We start from the raw sequence: 19,898 nt of genomic DNA on the forward strand, positions 1-19,898 counted from the left end.
ATAATAATTTGTGAGCTAATTATGTAATGTTTAATATGATCATTTCACAGAAAAGCAAACTACTTCCGAAGGGCAGAAACCAGTGCAGTGTGGAACTTGGACAAAATATGCAGAAGGAGGCATCTTCACTTCTCCCAATTACCCCAACAAATATCCTCCTGACAGAGAGTGCATCTACATTATAGAAGGTGACCAGCTGAAGAATCTATATTCTATTATCAACTGTAAAAAAACCAAACCAAACCAAAAAACTCTCTTATTTTATTATATATGGAGAGTCGATAAAGCCTATATGATCAGGATTAATCTTTTCAAGTCATCTATGCATTTATTTTAATTTAAATTTTTTAGAGTGTACTAGGAAATACTGGAAAATTTGCTTTGTTTTGTGACATCAGTCACAAAGTATTTCAGGTGGTAAGTATGCGTTAGTCGTTTAATAATGAGCACAGTATAATTTATTTGAGGATATTCAGAGAACAAATTTAATCTAAAAAGCTGTAACATGACAGAAGAGAGAATATTTCAAAATGAGTAAAAAAAGTGAACATAAGAAATGGAAATGCTTTTTATTTTTATATAGGCATTTTAAACTTCTCATAGGTGAAGAAGGGATGACAAGCATAGCTAGGGAAAGTACAGTAAAGAAAATCAAACAGAAAATACCTACTTATGAATGCAAAAACTGTTTTCTATCCAAGCATTCAAGAGAAATGAAATTAAAAAAACAACACCCCCCTCCAAACCAGCCGACCAAACAAAAAACACAGAAAAAAAAACCCAAAACATTAACATGAAACTACTCTAAGACATGGCTCTTAAAGAGTAGAGAGTTGCAGGTGTGGAGGTAGTGTTAGAAAAGTCTAGAGGTATATTATAACCAAGTTACAGAGTTTATTTTCATCAGTCCTAGCACACTGGATATTGAAGGGATTGTTGTAAAAAGGAATCTGTGGGGAATAATGGAGGTTAGATACTGCTGGAGCTTAGAAGCAGAAAAGATGAATCAGGTACACAATGTTAAGTCACTGGAACCACAAAGATTCATTCATGAGTTGTGAATACATGCAGAACACAACACTGATGCTTGTTTTATCCATGCTTGATTGGACAAGATTATTAACCACAAATGATGGAACTAGGAATCATAACAATATTTATTTTACTAAAGGTGCAGATAGTTCCAAGGCAGATTCTCAAAGGTTTACAGCTAATTCAAATCAAATTAATTACTCTGGAACTCTCTGGTAGACACTTAGAAACCAGGCTGTCTTTCCAAATCTAGTGCTGACTTACTAAAAGAATATATTTCATAAGCATCTTCCATGGAAATGGTAGAAAGTAAATGTTGTATGTAATTAGTTAGGAGAAAAAAATACAGCAAAATAACTGAGATCTCTGAAATCCATTTTTGTGCTAGGGAATCTGACTGAAGTTAGAAGTAAAGAGGTGATAATAAATAGTGGAGTCAAGCAAACCCATTAAAAAATATTTGCTTGTCCAGTCTTTCCTCTTGAGTGTGGAACTGAAAGTATGGTAAACATTTAAGTCATTTCATGCTTTAGTAACTGACTGAAAATATAAATTAATAACAGCAACAATAACAACAACAACAACAACAATAATAATTGATAGATTTAATATGTACTACGTAGTGTTTTATATTTTTTACTTTATGTTGAAAGATTTGGGTATTTTTTCATATTTTAATTAAATTATCTTTCTACATTCCTGTGAGATGATGAAGTAAGCCTAGTTTTTCTTCAAGGATCTGAAAGGCATCTTTCTTATGACCCTGGCATTTTTTCTCCCTGTCCAGCCATAATCAACAGTTTGGATTGCAGCTGGGTATTTTAAAATCCATGATGACAGCAGCCAGAGCAGATAGAGCTATTTATCAGTATATAATTCAAGGAGAATCATGCATTTTGCATAGAATTTTCATCTCTGATGTCCTGTTTATTTCTTCTAAAAAGATCAGCAATAGTCATGTTTGACAAGTGTCACAAAAATAGAGATACAGCAAGATGTCTGAACAATGATTTTTTTTTAAGTGGCAGTTTTCAAAAAAGGCAAAAGAAGAAATACCCAAGGACAAAAAAAAATTCTGTAATTATAGACAATAATTTTTTCATATTTATTCCATTTAAAAATTTATAAAAATGTCAGAAAATTATAAAGAAAGCTAACATGAAAATCTTTCCCCATGTCTTTTATCATCAGTAGAACTCATTGGCATGTGATACTGAAGTTAAAGAACTGCAAAAAAAGGTTTCATTATTTTACTAATAACAACATCTCGGAGATAGGATAACCATCTACAGAGTGGATAATCCTTACTAATCCAGCACATAAACATCCATTCAGTTTTAGATTTATAGGAAACTTCCCTATACGCATCTTAGTCTTATACTTATTATTAAGAATACAGAATAGTTTGAATAACTTCTATCTGCTGTTGAATACCAAATACCAAACTAGGGGGACTGGTGATATGATCTTTTATAACATTCCCACGTTGCTATTCCCCCTGTGTATGTTTTAGAGAATTCAGCATACCAGGACTGTGCAGACCACACCGATAGCTGTGTGATGTGAGCTTAAATACACGTATGAATCATCAGTTTTCTTCCTGCCTGCCTGCTTTCATTCCTTCATCTTTTTTCTATCAGCCATAATCTAGGACAAAATCTGATAATTTCCCTCAAATGCAATTCCTACTGATTTTAGGGGACTGGAGTCAGGACTCCATTGTGTAGCTTGTTGTAATAAAATGAATTTTATCTCACGATACAATTTTTTTCCCCCACGATGTAATTCATCTTAAACATATGCAAGCCTTTTATCTTTTCAAAATCACTTTGGTAAAATAAAGGAGCTGGCAAACATTACCATGATCAGAGACTGTGAGTTTCTAAAAGGGAAGAGGCTTTCCAATTGCAGAGGCTTCTGTTCTAGCAGTCAAAGGCATAAGCAGATCAAACAGCTAGAAGTTTCTTTTTCTTTTCCTCTTTCTTTCTTCTGTTTTTGTAGTGATGATAATTAACTATCGGAACAACTAGGAACTTTAAAGTCCATATGGGATGCCTTTCTAAAAGCAATCCTTTAGGTCATCCAGAAGTCAAGGACTTAGTACAGAAATTATTCTGCTACAGAGGAGCTTCTGGTGAATCCCATCTGCCATTCAAAATGCACTCAGAATTTGGGTTTTTTTTTTCCCCCTTTCAGTTTTAGTGGTCATATATAAAGTGTAGAAAATAGCTGAGTGCACACATTAAATTATGTATATAATTTAATGCATATTCATGACTCTAACCTGGCAAACTTCATGGCTGCCTGGAAAAACTGTAGCAGTGGCAACATTAGTCTTGGCCAGACTGCAGAAAATTTGAAGTGTGTGCTCCAAAGGGAAATTTGCACAGGAGATTTTGTAGGAGCAAAGGCTTTTGTTTGTGTCAAAAATATCTGGGGGTGGGATAGTCATATTTTACATGATGTCTTTTAAGAATTAGTTGGAAATCCTGTAAGTTAAATGCTTTTAAGTTTTTATCCCTTCTTCATTTTTTATAATTAAATTATTATTTATAACTTTTAAGTATGGACTAGAATTGCTTCACAGAGTTATGAAACTAATCTTCGACTTTGTGTGCTTAAGGACATCTAGAGTTAGATTTCTTGAAGGTCTTTCATGTTTTCACTAAAGACTATTCAACTCTTTAATCCTAGATAGTTCACAGGTGGTAGAAAGTAGTCGTATCACTGTATGAAAAAATCTCAAAGTCCTTTTGTATTTCACATTGATTTTTGCGTTCAAAAATTTTTCATCAAAACAACGAAAGAATCCTCTTTTAAAAGGCTGTAGGACAACAATAGTTGGACAAGCAGAAAGACCAAGGATTATTGAAAATTTTTAGTACTGTAGCAGCTCAGAGAGATGGGGCTAGGTGTTGCATTCAATATCTCATTGCCATGCAGTATGGTAAATTGAAATACATTTTTTGCTTAACTTCAGCTGTCAGTTACACAGGCTAAGAGGCTGATCAGTATTAAAATCTTAATTATGTGTTTTGATGGAACCGTTCTTCTACTGCAGGTTGGAACCCAATGCCATTTTCGTTCAATATAAAATCTCAAGACAGCACTTTTGTAAGATAATGAGATGAAAAATATGATAGGGCATGCAAGCATTAAGTGGTCTTTCCATGGTACTAAACATTTTTGAAGAAAGTTAATTGGAAGCAAAATATGGAAGATTCTGAAGTTTAGAAGTAAAATTGTTTTATGAGACAGCTTCAATATATTTCATTTGGGCTTGACAACAACTTCTCCTGAAATTGTAGACAGAAAAAAAGTTCTAAAGACATAAATAGATTTTACCTGTGAATAATAATACTCGAAACCCCATCGCTCCCCATCCTTCCTTTTCTGATTAGAAGGCCCAATTCTAACCCATTCTGGAAGAATTGCATATTTTGAGCTTTTTGGGTTTTGTTTTGTATGTGGGTTTTTGTTTTGGTTTGCTTTGTTTTTTTGGGTGTTTTTTTTGTTTGTTTTTTTTTTTTTGTTGTTTGTTTTTTCTGTAGCTGTTCATACATTATTATTAGTAATTTTGGATTTTTCTCACTGTATTTCTCTTGGTTTTGCTGTGACTAAGTTTGCATGTAATTTGTAGCAAAAACTGTCCACAATATGTGTACTTATGCAAAAGTCATTTGGTTTAGCTTCTGTTTAGCAAAGAAGCCCTTTGCTAAAGCCAGAGAAAAACAGTATTTTTTTTTTGCTAAAAGAAAGTTAAAGTTGGTAGCTTGATTAGTGTGTTTTCATCCCTTATGGTAGTTCCCATGTAAGTTTGAATCAGCTTTTTTCTTAGGGTCATTATTGCAAACAAAGCATTTAACCTTTAACTGGAAATCCCACAGAAGATGAAGCATGGAGGTGCATTTAAAGCACATGATGAAAAGGTGCATGGATGCCTGCATGGCACCCCTTCCTCCCCTAGCCCAGTCTTTTGTGAGCTCCTCAGAGTGACAGAAACACAAAGTGCTGAGTTCTTCAGGACAGCTGGGGGAAAGGACCTTGTCCTTTTTGGACTAGTTTGGGCAACAAGCTAGGACACTGGTGGCAGGTATACTAATATCTAAAAAAGGTCAGAAAATATTCACAGATTTAAGGCTGGAAGGCACAGCCACAGATATAAGGATTAACTCCTTTTGTCTTCCCAATCAAGTGTACAGACACAAAGTGCTCACTGTGAATGGGCCTTGACTGACTCAAATCACTGCATCATGGATAAGAACAGGTTTTGGCAGTTCTGAGTGACATGGCCAAAACGATGGCAGGAGGGGATTTTAACATTTAAGGAGTGTGATCATGTAGTGATCCAGCCCCTAAACACGTTCCTCAGCACTGTTTAATTTAGAAGTGGAAACAGAGGGCTAATGAATAGTCAGTGCTCCATTCTTAAAGTGGAGCAACCTTTATGCTTGAGAGCTTTGGGGAAAGTTTTCTTGAAATCTCCTTGAGCTAATGTAATTCTCTGTGATCCTCTAGAAAGAACTTAACTTCACTAGGAGAACCTGGGTCCTGACTTTGTTGAAAGATAAATACAAGAAGAAAAGAGTAAAAAGAGCAGATTAGAGAAATGTTCTGATCATAAAGTTTGTTTGCAATGTGGCATTCAGAGAAATACATGGAATTTGTGGAGTTTATACAGTTTTTTCTCAGGCTGTGCTTTCACTGAGTCAGTAGATCTCAGCATGATACCGTAATCCTGATTCTGTTTTAACTACAGACACCTTTTACATTATAGTGAGGCTCTAATTGGATTTAGGGCTCCTTTTCAAGCAAAAATCATATCAAACAACTAAGCTATAACTCAGGGGGCCTCATGTCCCTTTTTATCAATGTCTTGGATCAGAGGAGACCTTTTAAAGATTTAACTATGGGTTAACGATTCATAAGCCTCCTTTTGGTAATAAATAGTTGTGCAGGCCTGAAACAGGAAGTTTATAAAAGACAAATATGTTACTTGAATGGTGCAAGTCATTTTTGAAACAGAAGTCTCTTTGCAACTACCTAGTTTGCAACATGAAAACATAACAATAAAGTAAGTTAATAGCATAATATGTGAATAGTGAGTTTCTACTCTCTAAATAGAATAAGAGGACACAAAATATGATTGAAAGGCAATGATTTCTCTCTTCTGTCCTAGTATTGCTTAGTTTTAAATCAATATTTGTAATAAATATTTGAAATCAAGGGCAGAAATGTCTGAATAAAATTAATCAATTATGTTTCTCAGATATTCAGCTTTTCACTGTAATATGAAAGATTTACTTCTACTTGGCCTTCAGACCTCATCAAGGATGGTATTAATAAGATCTTCTTTCAAAGTTTTATTATCTGATTTTAACTTTGTAAGTTATTTTCTAACTTTCAAAGGAGTTTCATTTCACATAGACTGTGAATTTGGCACACACATAAACGTTTCAGATTTTGATTTTGCTAATGAATTTTTGTGGGTAAAGATATTAAAACAATCTTTCTCATCAGATAATCTGCTTTATTAACTTCTATGTTTCATATAAAATAAGGCTGTATTTATTCATAGTAAACATCTGTAAATCGAATCTGTGTGCTTTTATGTAAGGATTATAAGCTTTACTTAAAGTCTTATTTAGATCAGTTTAAACAGTCTCCCTTCCTGTGTGAGTAATCATCCCAAAAGCTTCAGTTTCATATTTTTCAGCATACATATAAGGTCTAAGTTCTGGTCACACTGATAGTTTTCCTGTTATTCCCAAGAAAATAAATGGAGGGATACCGATTCCTGGAGTGGCAACAGTTTCCATGTTAAACTTAGACGCTTGGCTCGGGGTTTGATCTTGCATTTTTTCATGTGAGAAGAATGGTAAATCAGTCAAAGCTCATAGCAATTGCAATGTCTTCTAATATGTGTAAAGTGTAGGACATGATCCTGTGAGAGACACAGCAGGCAGTGACCCAACAAACCCTCCTCTTAGCAGAAGGCTTTGTCAGCAAAAGCCTACATGGCACTGTGATGATCTGGACCCTGACGGAGTGCATTTTTTTGCTACTGACGGGATTAAGCACAGAAACAGCACACCTCATGCTGCCTCTCTTAATATTTGTAGAAACAACCCACATAATTTCTTTTATGTCCCTCTTTTTTAAATTTTTTTAAAATTTATTTTTAATTTTTTTTAAGAAAATACTGTAATTCAGTCAGTAGCTATTTTACTCTATACAGGAGATACCAGGGAATATTAGTTTTAGAGATCATTCTGACTGTCACTGGTTTTAGTACCCATGAATAAAAATGCCTTTTGCATCTACTTAAGTATAATGTTTCCTCAAGGTTTTCAGGAGAATATTTCTTGCTTTTTAGTTAGATGTTAATTTTTTTCCATCCTTATCTAGTTTCTTAAGTGAGAACTCACTACACTTGTCTTTATGTTTCCAATGAGTTGATAGGTAATTCTGAGTACAAGCAATTACAGTCAAGCTTGTCATTAGCATCTATACCTATTGGAACAGAATTTATTCTTCTTGCTAGGGCAAATTCTCATCAGTTTGTTCTTTATCTTTCTGAGAACCTGGTAAACAAGTATTCTGATAAATATTCCTCTTTCTTTCCCAAATATAGGAAAATGCTGGTTTCCAGATGCATAAGTTTCTTGAAACTTTTTATGTGAATCAACTTTTCCCAAAGTGTATTTTGCTTTTCATCATAGATAGGTATCTTAATTTTACTTGGAACTGCAGCAATTAGCACTTTTTGAAAGGAAAAGAATAGACAAGATGATGTAAAATCTATGAAAAATGTAGATCTGTGAAATTTCAGACCAGTTAATAAGCAAAATATTAAGACGCATGCAACATTTATGTGTTTTATTTTCTTTAAATTTTTGTTGGTTTGAACATCATTGGCTTAAAAAAATAACAAAATAATTTTCTTTTCATCTCTAGCTGCCGCTAGACAATGCATTGAACTACACTTTGATGAAAAATATTCTATAGAGCCTTCTTGGGAGTGTAAATTTGACCATATTGAAGTACGAGATGGACCTTTTGGCTTTTCCCCAATCATTGGACGTTTCTGTGGACAGCAAAATCCGCCTATGATAAAATCAAGTGGCAGATTCCTGTGGATTAAATTTTTTGCTGATGGTGAGCTGGAATCTATCGGGTTTTCTGCTCGGTATAATTTTACACCTGGTGAGTACAAACCACCACAATTTTGATAGAAAAAGCATGGCATAGTAGCTTTGCTAATGTATAATTGTCCTGTTGAATAATACCCTTAACTGAGCCTATGTTTACTATCAAGGGAAGTATTACAGATAGGAAAATGATAGAAGGTGTGTATATTTTTTGCATAATAAGTAAGGGTTATTCAAGGAAGAAATTTCTATACAGTTTTGTCTAATATGCACATATTCAGCCTCTGCAGTTTTTTAAAGTATTGTTTTCAATTGAATTGTATTATAGAAAATAATTCAAAATTATTCATGGCAAGTTATGAGCTTTAAGTTGATTCTTAAGCTGGGAAGTTTTACTTCCAAAATGATCATTGGTAAAATGATCATTGATAAAATAAATAAAAAAATAAATAAAAAAAAAGTATTTACATCAGAAAATTCCATTGTTGCTTTTCCACTTCACCAATCATTTCCCCAGCTGAGGACTGAAATAATTTTCCCTTCTCAATAAAGCAAACTGTTACTGGTATTACCAGAGTAGGCGTCAGATTCAAATAGTAAAATGTATTAAATCTTTTTCAAAAAAGGTCTAAACCATAATTGTACAATTAGTTCATTTCACTTATAAAGATAAAGTCATTAGCATTAAACAAATTCATAGTCATACTTTCCATTAGTTCCCCTCCTCCCCCCCTTTATTAACAAAAGATTGCTCATTTTAAATTTCAGTTTTGGCTGCTGTACTATACAGCATTGCATTGCTGGATTTGACGTAGTTCTGTACCTTATGTATTGATTAATGACTCATACCTTAATATAGCTCACTTTAAAGAACAGTAATTATGTAATTTTGTTGATTATGTTACTATTATTTCAGCTAAATTGTTGTATTGTGGAACAATATTCTTTAGAATATCTGCAAAAATCATAAGCCCCAAAATCTGCTTGCTTAATTATTTCAAAAGTATCATAGAAGATAGCAGGACTATTTGAATATTCCTCTGTGTTATTTTTTTCCCTAATACAGGGAAAATTGTTGCAAAATTACCCATCATAATTCAGATTCTTTTTAAAGTCAAAGTTACTGTCTCAGTTGAAGCAGCAACAGAACTCAGAATTTGTGTAGCAAATGTCCTGGTAGCTAGGTATGTATCTATTGTAAATACAAAGATGATGGACAAAATTTTTCTATATTCACACATACTTGTTTCTGAAAAGTGAGTTAAATTTATCTCTCCTTACCATAGAGCTATCTCTGTGTGCTTTTGCCGTTTTACTCCCTGCCTTTGCCAAGACTTCTTTGCTTCAGATTTCATGTCCTTGTTTCAAAATGTTATGTATTATGGTTGAAAATATGTTTGCAGCAGCCTTTTCTGCCTAAAAAACTCTCAAGTGAAAAACAATTTCATGAACCATTTTCATCCTCATTCTTTTCTACTGCTATAAGTTGGATTTCTACACAAAGATCAATGCTGGTAAATTGCTATAGCAGCATAAATTATTCCAGACTTCAGATGGAATAGCAATGTCTTTTTTTTTTTTTTTTTTCTTTTTCCTTTTTTTTTTTTCCCCTACCTCCATAGATTTCAATAGGAAGCTCTGCAAATGATAGAGGGTTTCTAGGAATATTGGCCAAAATGAGAATATGATTAATCTGACAAATGCAAAACATCAATTCTGCCTCCTTGATAACCAGTAATGGCAAGGTTGACTACTTTATGAGTCCTTTATTATCCTTTATGAGGCATGGATAAGGCTTCAGATTTTGAGACCTGTTGTTCAAATGCATGCAGTGGGAGGGGTCACTTTCAACTCATCAAAAAGACTGATGGCTTTCAAGAGTGTCTAAGAGCAGCTTAGAGAGGAATCGCCTCCAGAAATTATTACCTAAACCGTCTAGATCCATCTTGGGTAGTGACAACTTATGAAATTTAATTATGAACAAATGAGAGATCAGAAGAAAATTTTCATCTAGCCTCTCTCTGAAGAATGTCAAGAACATGATACAAAGATAAGACTTATTTGGAAACAACAGGCATCTTGAGCAGCTGAGCACTCAAGGGAGATGCAGTTTGTTGCATCTGTCTCCCTGGGCACACGCAGCCCATTGCCTCACTACAGGCTGCACAGGAGGCTTTCTCCATCCCTGAGACAAGTGCAACAGAGTCATTTTTGTAGGACCAGCAACCATTGTTGTTCCCCACCTGTGTGGTCTCCATACACCCCTGAAATATTCCTCAACCTAATTTTGCCAATAAAATCAAGAATGTGGTGTTGAATGAGTGGGTGTGTGGCAAGATTTTTGAAAAAAATAGCTAAATTTTACCTAAGTGAAGCTCCAACCATTTATTAGTATTTGAATAGTACATAGAGAAGTAGGGGAAGAAGTTACATACAGTGTCTCTAGGGTGTACAAAAACAACTAGCTGGATGAAGTTGAAAAAAGGATCTGTTAGGATATCAGGAAAAATGTTCCAATGAAGATCTATTAGTCTGTGCAAATGAAAAGAGCCCTGGCACCTGAGGCATTTTAAAACTAGTTTGGACTAGGTCCTAATAAAAAGAAACTATAAAGAACAATCTTAAAGAGTAGACTAATATTTTACAATTCCTATAGCTTTTCTGTTTCATAAATTCTTTGATTCCTTGGTGATGAAATGGTTTGAACTTCATCCACTGATGCAAAAGTCCTATGGAATTTCATCAGTCTCAGGAGGCCAAGGTTTCAAGTATCTTGCCATAAATTCAATTCTTTAGATAAATTCTGTTGCATTTCAATAGATTCTTTTTTCAGAGCATTTTTCAGCACTCTAACACGTGAGATCTAGCAGAAGAATAAACTTTAATGACAAATGCAGAACTACACACAAGGCCAGCACAAAACCACCCACTAAGTGGTAAAACTACTGAAAATTTTACAAAGAATTTCCTTCCTAAGAAGATAATTTAGGCTATAATTTTTGTGATTTTATAAATTATAGGGAGATATATGATTGAATGAAACTATGAGTATGATCTAAGGACTGACTATTTTAAATGTCAAAACTCTGAGTGAAGGAAAGAAGTTGCTGGTTTTTTTATATTATTACAACAAAATGCCAATAATAACCAGATGCAAATTGGATGTGAAGTAAATTTTCAACAACTTGTATATATAAGAGTTTACATACTATTTTAATTTTCTTTTGTATTGTTAAATGTGATTTTTTAAACTGTGATATTTTCTAGGTCAAAGTATCTGAACCTAGGAAATGTTCCTAAATGTATAGAAACATATGTCTGTTTTTCCTCAAACCTCTTTTGTAAAAGCAGTAACATAGCAGATTACAGTATTTTCCAGCTGCTCTTGTTAATTCTGAGTGCAAATATGATTGTCTAGGGCAGACACATGAGAAGAGTCACATGATAATTCTTTGTAATTGTTGTTTTGTCATGTTTTGGGCCATTGAGAGATCTACACCTGGATGTTTGTTTCACATATCTGGGTCCTTGGAGTCAATCTATTACCATAATTTTTCCTAAAAAGCTGTGTTTCAAGAGCGTTTTCCCAAATGGTGCTAAATCACTGTTCTGTGTAGAAAAATTCAAGTATTAGTTCAAAGAGACTTATTCTTGACAACAGTTCTTTAGAATGAGTCATTTTTTTAGTGTAGACAAGGATACAGATACAGAGAGGATATGTTTATTTGAGCTTTCTTACTCAGCTAGAATAATCAGATTTCTGGTTATCCTGGTCTCTGATTTTGCAGGACAGTGGCTTAAGATAGCACATCATTACTTTCAGTTCCTTCACTTAGTAGAAGCCATCTGTGTTTTTATTTAGCCTCATTAATATAAAGGTCAGTCAGTAATGTTTTCTGTTCAACTCCCTGATAATGGGAAAAGAAAAAAAGTTTATACCCTTATATCTTGGAAAGTGGAGTGTAAAACACTCTCTAATCAGAATAACAGTACTTTTACATCCCCATTGCAGTGGTACAAGTAGCTGTAGAATGTCAGAGTAATAGAATAATGGCATAATTTATCTTAAGGGGAAAAAACTCAACTCAGCTCAAATTCTTTTTGATTGGGGAATTTCCATATTTTAGAACTCATGAAAAATTTAGTGTGAATTTATTGAATTAAATCACAGTTCTAAAGAATTCAGGTAAGATACTAATTATCACTTCATTTTGCCATCTAATGTCAATGCCCTGTCTTGTGTGTATTTGAGGAAGGGGTATTTCCCAGGTATCTGGGACAGATGAATACTTGTTACTCATTTGCTTTTATTTGTTTACTTATTTTCCTGTTCTCTTCTGAACTTTGTCGGATTGCTTCTGAGTTAATGTCATCCATAGTAACAACTTACAGAATCACAGAATAGTTTGGGTTGGAAGTGACCTTTGGAGGTCACCTAATCCAACTCCCCTGCACTCAGCTTGGACATTTTTAATGAGATCATGTTGCTCATAGCCCCATCCAACCTGACCTTTAACTCAGGTTTCCAGGAATGGGTGATCTACAACCTCTTCTCTGATCAATCTTTTCCAGTGTTTTACCATCCTCATTGTAAAAAATAAAATCTTCCTTATATTTATTCTAAATCTACCCTCTTAGTTTAAAACCATTACCCCCTTTTCTTATTGCTGCAGGCCTTACTAAATAGTTTTTCCTCATCTTTCTTATAATCTTCTTTTAAGTACTGAAAGGCCTCAATAAGGTCCCACCAGAACCTTTTGTTCTCCAGGGTGAACAACCCCAACTCACTCAGTCTTTCTTCATAGTAGAGGTGTCCACCCCTCTATCATATTTGTGGTATGACCCCAATCCAGTAGGTCTGTGTCTTTCTTGTGCTGAGGACTCCAGAGCAGGATGCAGGTGGGGTCTCATAAGAGGAGAGTAGAGATATCTCCTCCTTTGATCTGCTGGTCACCACTGTTTTTATGCAGCCCAAGATACAATCATTTTTCTGGGCCAAAAACACACGTTTACACTCAGTGTCCATCTTTTCATGGACAACAATAACCCCAAGTCCTTCTCCACAAGGCTGCTCTCAATTCCTTCAGCCTCCAGCCTTTACTGATACTGGGTGTTTACCCAAACCAGATTCAGGACCTTGTTGAACCTCATCAGTTTTGCATGGGCCCACTTCTGAAGCTTGTCCAGGTCCCTCTGGATGGCATCCAATCCCTCAGGTGTGTCAACTGCAGAACTCAGTGATATCTGCAGACTTGCTGAGAGTGCACTCAATTCCACTGTCCATATCATTCATGATGGTAAACAGTACTGGTCCCAGTACAGACCCCCATGGGACACTGCTTTTCCCTGATCTCCAGTCAGACATTGAGCTGTTGACCTCTAGATGCAACCATCCAACCAGCTCCTCATCCAATCACTAGTCCAGCCATCAAATTAATCTCTCTCCAGTTCAGAGAGAAAGGTGCTGGGGAAAATTAAGTCAGGGGCCATACAGAAGTCCTGATAGCTCTTCTCTTGTCCATTGATGTAGTCACTCCATCATAGGAGGCCACTAGGTTTGCCAGGTAACCATCTAGTAATCCAGTTCCATTTTTGGAGAAAAAAGTAAACATTCTCAGACCCAAGAGACTTTGAATGAGTCTTTTTTCTTTTGGGATCAAAGTATATTTAGATTATAAGAAATTACGTGTTATCTCTTCCTTCAGACTTTTTAGCCAGAACCTTCTGATGTTAAAAAAATAATAAACCAAACCAAAACCCCCCTCCTCTTATTTTATTGATATTTCTAGCTTCAGATTCATTCAAATTCTTACAATCAACTTCCTTGAGTTATGAGCCTTTAATGTGCCCAAAAAAATCAAGTACTTCATGACTGTTTACATTGTATTAGGACACTTAAATGAGAAGGAATTTCACTGTAATATTTAGGATGCTGCATTTGCATGCTGCATTGAAAACCATGATCAGTCATAAATATTATCTTTTCAAGGGAATGTGATTTGCTTTGTGCTGTTTTATAGACTCCATTAAATTACATGAACTATAGGATAAGGCCCAGAGTATTTCAGTACCGTAAATATGAAAATATAATAGGGTAATATGATAGGATAATTATTTTAAATTTCAAGTGAAAAATCATTCCTTGTCCAGATTAGTGTCTAAAAAGTTCTCACAGGATTCTTGGGTCCTATATTACGTCTTTTTACCACATATTATATGTTTCTTTCTACCATACCCAAAAGGCAACTACAGAACTTTCTATTTTAGAAGTCCTTGCATGCTGGGAGTATCACTAAAACTGACAAAAAGAAGCTGAGCACTTAAGTGCTTACTTACCTGCTGTAAAAATAAGAGCCATAGAAAAAAAGAATAGAGTGTTAAGCATTCTAACATTGAAAGGAAGAAAAAACTCTATTGCATAGTTTTGTAACAGCTGCATTAACCAGGGATATTTGTATTGGCTCTTTAAGAACAGCAGAACAAAGAGGCTTTTCAAGTGTTTTAGTGTCTCAAACACTGGGACTCTAAGGAGCAAGTTTCCAACTGATGTCGTGCAAATTTTAAATTCATATCCTTCTACTGATGGATCTCAAAAGACTTTCAGGGCTAATTTTATTTAGGTATTTTCTGCCTCAACCATTTCTATGTAAGACTGTTAAAGGATCCAAACTATTGGCAATGTTCTTCTAATTTCTTACCTAAATTGGCTGTGGGTAATTTTAGGTAAGGTATCAGAAGAACATTGCTAACACCTCCAAATCCTGTTGGTAAGCATCTTACTTGGTAGTTCTCATTCAAACATTTTAACACCTGCTTTGTCAGATCAAAAATGAAAAACTTTGTGCCTCATATGTAATGAGTAAGGAGTTTTTGAATACTCTTCAAAGTTGTTCCAGTTCATCTGTCTTTTCTGGCATATTTTCTAATTGCTCTTACTGAGATGCACTTCTGGCTGATTGTATTGTGGCCTCATTCTGGCAACACTGTTGTCTAACAGTTTTTTTTAATGACCTTGGCAATTTGGAGGTCTGCAGAGATTCTGCTGACATTGAAGCAATTCCTTTTTCCTTACCCATTCCTTAGGATGTTGAGTTTTTGTCTTTATATGTTTTATCTACAGGTTTCTGGGGTGTTATAGGTATAGCTCATAAAAACTGACAATCACCTCAGTGGTTTTGTCTAACCAGAATGAGTATGGCCCTTCTGCTGTGCAGAGAAACCATTTCTCATGCTACCCACAGGGTTGCAAGTGGTCTGATTTTATAGCTGTCCATATAGAAAATAATGCTTTTATGTTAGATAAAAATCATGGTTATATGACTTGTTTTCAGCCACCTATATTTATTAAATTGATATTTGCATTGGTCCAAGTAACTGTGATGGCTGATTTTTTTATTATCATCAGTTAATTTCATGAAGTATTTCTCGGTTTTAACAGCAGTGAGGATATTTATTGATATATTAACTTTCCTCCACAGATTTTTTTTTTTTTACTCTCTGAATAGTGCTTCTAGCTAGTTCTCCTTAAAGAATGCACACAAACCTTGTTAGGAATTGCTCATTTCATAAGTGCAGTCTTTATATTTTTTGTAAAGAGGTCAATCCAGAGAATCTCTGGCTTACCAGTACTGAGGTGAATGTTACTGAATATTGTTTTGTGTCCCACTAGTTCTTGTTGCCACTTTAAGATATCTTTTCTGATATTGATGGCTACAAACAATGTTCATTTCTTTACGAACTTTTGAGAAATGCAGACTGTATCATTCCTCATCCCATTTGAACTTCTTTGGTACCAGGATCCAAAAGAAAGATCCCTCTTCTTTCAGCTTAGATAGAAACTTTTTCTTAACTTTTGTATAAGTGAACATTTAGCCAGACCATCAGAGTATCCATGTCTTTGGTCCATCTTCTCTTTCTCTTTTGCTTTGTGTTATCAAAGACCCCACAATCTTTAATATGACACTGCTCTCATGAGGTAGAGTCCTCTCCATATGGGGAACAGAAATACAATGATTTCTCTGAAGGAGATGTCATCTGTATGGCTAATTCTGTCCAATGAGCCTAGTGGAAAATAAAGACCTTGAATCAAGGTCTTTGAACACTCAGACTTAATTCCTATCTGTTTTTATCCCTACTCTCTCTCACTCACTGTCTGTTCAGTTGTAGCTTGCCTTGAGATACTGACAACTCTTTTTACCATATATGCCCTTACATTTTACATGCACTAAGAAGTTATGACCAAACATCATGTCAGTTGTCTTAACTGATGCTATATATTCAATAAATGCAGCTGTGTTATCCTAAGTGATCATGAAAAACTGAGAAAGCGAGTAGTTGAATTATTTAAGTCCAATTTTAAAAGAATCCAAATTTTAAAATATGAAAATCTATATCCATATAATGGCAGTGAAACATTCGTACAAGGCTCATCTGTTTATGGGGAGTGTTTTTTGATGCCTGTGAATACTAAGAAGATTAAAGGCTTTTTTTCTTTACAATATTAATTCATACTATACAGAGATATTTCTTCAAATTTTCAGAAGTAGCTAAGTTTTCCTAGCTTATTGGGTAAGGTTGCCAAAAAGTTCAGACACCAAATACAGGATTTGACAAGTGTCTGGCATCCCTGTTTAAAGCTCCAGAATTTCCTAGCCTCCTGTTTTTCGTTTCTGTAATGTCAAATAATATAATTTACACTGTGTCTGTTGTGTATTTTATTAGTCAGCTTTGAAATAAAACTTATAAAAATTAAAAAAGAAAGAAAGAAAAAATTGTAAGAATTTTCATTCTTGCACATCTTTGAAATCAACTTTCCATGCAGAATGCTACTAGCACAGCTGATATTTTTCTTTTGCTTGGAAAAATCAATTAAATATTTTTTTTCAATTTATGTTCAATGTGTAGACATTTTCAATTTGTACACTTTTTTTTTAAATTATGTCAAGCATTAATGCTCGGTGTCTTTATTTTTTTCTCTGCAAAAACTGTTCATTTCACCAAGACCTTGGGCCAAACAAAATACCTGCTACTATAATTTAACGCTCAAAAATCTTTGAAATTACTTTCTGATATGCCCAAGGATAATTCCACAGAACAGTTGCTTAAGCTTACTATACTCAAATGCTGTACTGACAAGCCACTAAATCTAGTCCCAATTTAGCAAAGAATTTCAGGAAGCCTACATTTAAGCATGTGCCTAAATCTGGGCAATCTCTAGGCTTGGGTACTTACTTAAAGGTAAGTACATTTAAACACTGTTCTCTGCATTGTCAGCTATTGAACTAAATCAAAATGAAATATTTGTTTATTTTGGAGAACTGAACTACTATTTATTCAACTCTTTTAATTAATTAAAAAATATTTTTCTACCTTTCCACAAATTATGAGGTAGATATATATCAACTCAGTGTTTGCCTGTTTGATCACTGTCACACTATCTAGACTTAACAGGCTCAACTTATTCACTAACCCCCATTTTTCACTTGTTTTCATGTGCTGTTACAGTAAGGTGAGTTTCTGTTGGAGCTATAACATAATGATCAGTGATTTTTCTGTCTTCCTATGCTACTTTTCTTCTAGATATCTTTGTCCCAAAAGTTCACTCCAGAATTGTCTGAAATTAAATTATTTTCTGCATGTAAAAATTAATCATTTTCTTCAACCGCACTTAGAGCTGAATTAATTTTGATAAGTATTTTGGAGCAATTCAGTTTGTCAGCCAGGTTTACAAGTTTGAAAATGAAATTATACTAGTTCTGCAGCCATTGCAATGAACTCTGGTTCCACCCCTTGGATTTTAAATTTTAAATTTAAAATAAAGTTCCCAGGACATTCCCACTACTTAAACTTATGGTAGTGCATTCATTGACAAATGGGTTTTTTTGAAATAAAAACTTAATAGTACTTGAGAATAATACTTTAAAGGGGACAATTTTTTATTGGTAGGAAGAGAGGCCTGTGATTTTTGTGTTATCATGTGCTTTTTTATCTAAAATTGGAAGTTAAAATCCCAAACAATATCTCTATAAACAAGAGGTACTTAGGGAGAGCCAAGATGATCTTTAGTATCTTGCTTTTCTGTAATATCTCAGCTCCTCACTGTAGCTGGTTTTGGAACTCAGGAGAAGTCAGGATCAAGCAGTAGTTACATTTATCACACACCTTTTCAATAAACTCAAGAAGAAGCTCAAATCTCTTGAGCCTGAGCTAGCCCAGCTACAAATTTTCAAAAGAATGGTGTCTCTCTTCCATGCTGTATATTGCTGGCAGCTTTGACTATTTATTACTAGTTCATTTAATATTTACTCATTCATTTATTTAGCAAGCTGCAGACTTTTAAAAGGGCCTACATTCTCTGTTCTTTTATTTTCTCAATTCATTTGGACCAAGTAGAAAGGCATTAAGTGAGTGAGATGTCAGTTGAAATGAACAATGGTAAAAACAAAAGAGCTTGACGTAGGAAAATTTTAAAACAAATTTTAAAAATTTACTTTTTTTTGACCTGGCATTTCATCTTTCAATTACCTTTTACGAATTTGTGTTGTCGGCCTTTTCTTTCCCTTTTGCTAATAAATAAAAAAAAAAACCCAAAAACCAAACAAAAAACAAACAAAACCCATCCCAAAACTTGATTGTTTGCTATAAATTAAATTCCATAAATTAAATTTAAACATTTTTATTTTATTACTTTAAGCAAATATTTAAAACTACTTTCAAAACTTGAATTTATAATTAATGAAGACTACAGGATTCTTTTATCTCTTGACTTCCTGAAGTTTTATATTTTTCCCCAAAGTGGTTTCACTGCAGTCCGGTATTGATTCAGGTAGTATAATCTGATGAATAAAAGCATTATCTAGAAATTCATGTAATACAGCAAAGATTTCATCTAAGCAGACCAAATTTTTCTCTGGTTTAACAGTGTCTCCTGTTTATACCAATTAAGTTGGATACATGGTCAGGCAGGTTGGTTTCTCTATTGCATTCTGGTCTGCCACAATATTTCCAATCTGATTTAGAAGTGTTTTGCAAACATGAACATGCAGTCTAATTGAGAACCTTTCATTAAAAATGCCTGTCATTCCTAATCACATTGGGCAACATTGCTGTTAAGAAAATTGCTTCTGCCCTCAGACAGCAATTCTCAAGACAGACATTTTCTGTTTTTTATAAAAATGTGTGATAGAATAAATATCACAAATATCCAAGTACACAAATATCTTTAGGAACTGAGACATCCAATCAGACTATTCTTGCTCTGAAGACTCTTCCTGATTATGTCAAATACACATTGTTTACATGATCACAGCTCAGACTAAAATTCACAAGGCAAATGAGTGTCTGACTTTAGTGTTTCCTCAAATAGAAAGGAGAATGTAACTTCAGTGTAACAAAATGTTTTGGTTTGTGCTAAACTGTCTAAAATGGGCTTCTGATTAGTATTTTTTAATGTTTAGACTGATGAGATCTACCAAATAATTAAGATTGCCATGGGAAAGAATAAATTAATTGCAAAACTGTTAAAATAAGTAAATAAACGCTTTTGATCAAATTTTATAAATATTGCTGCAGAGCTCATTGCACACCAGAGATGCAAAAAGGGTATCTGGATACTTCCGTGTCAAAAGACTAGTATCTAATATCCAGTAATTTGTGTTAGAAATAAGTCATAAGATGATTTTGCCAACTATTTTCTGATAATTCAGACTCAAAAAG

General features: G+C 34.2%; 1 protein-coding gene across 1 annotated transcript in view; it reads left to right on the top strand.

The window, feature by feature from the left end:
- Positions 1 to 19,898, top strand: part of NETO1 (neuropilin and tolloid like 1) — a 65,322-nt gene that overhangs the window by 5,605 nt on the left and 39,819 nt on the right. The window contains exons 3-4 of the mRNA XM_071737058.1: positions 51 to 188; positions 7,990 to 8,238. Of these exons, the coding sequence (XP_071593159.1) occupies positions 51 to 188; positions 7,990 to 8,238 (387 nt within the window). The remainder of the gene's footprint in view (positions 1 to 50; positions 189 to 7,989; positions 8,239 to 19,898) is intronic.

Source organism: Heliangelus exortis, chromosome 2, assembly GCF_036169615.1.
Source record: "Heliangelus exortis chromosome 2, bHelExo1.hap1, whole genome shotgun sequence".
NCBI classification, from domain to species: Eukaryota; Metazoa; Chordata; class Aves; order Apodiformes; family Trochilidae; genus Heliangelus; species Heliangelus exortis.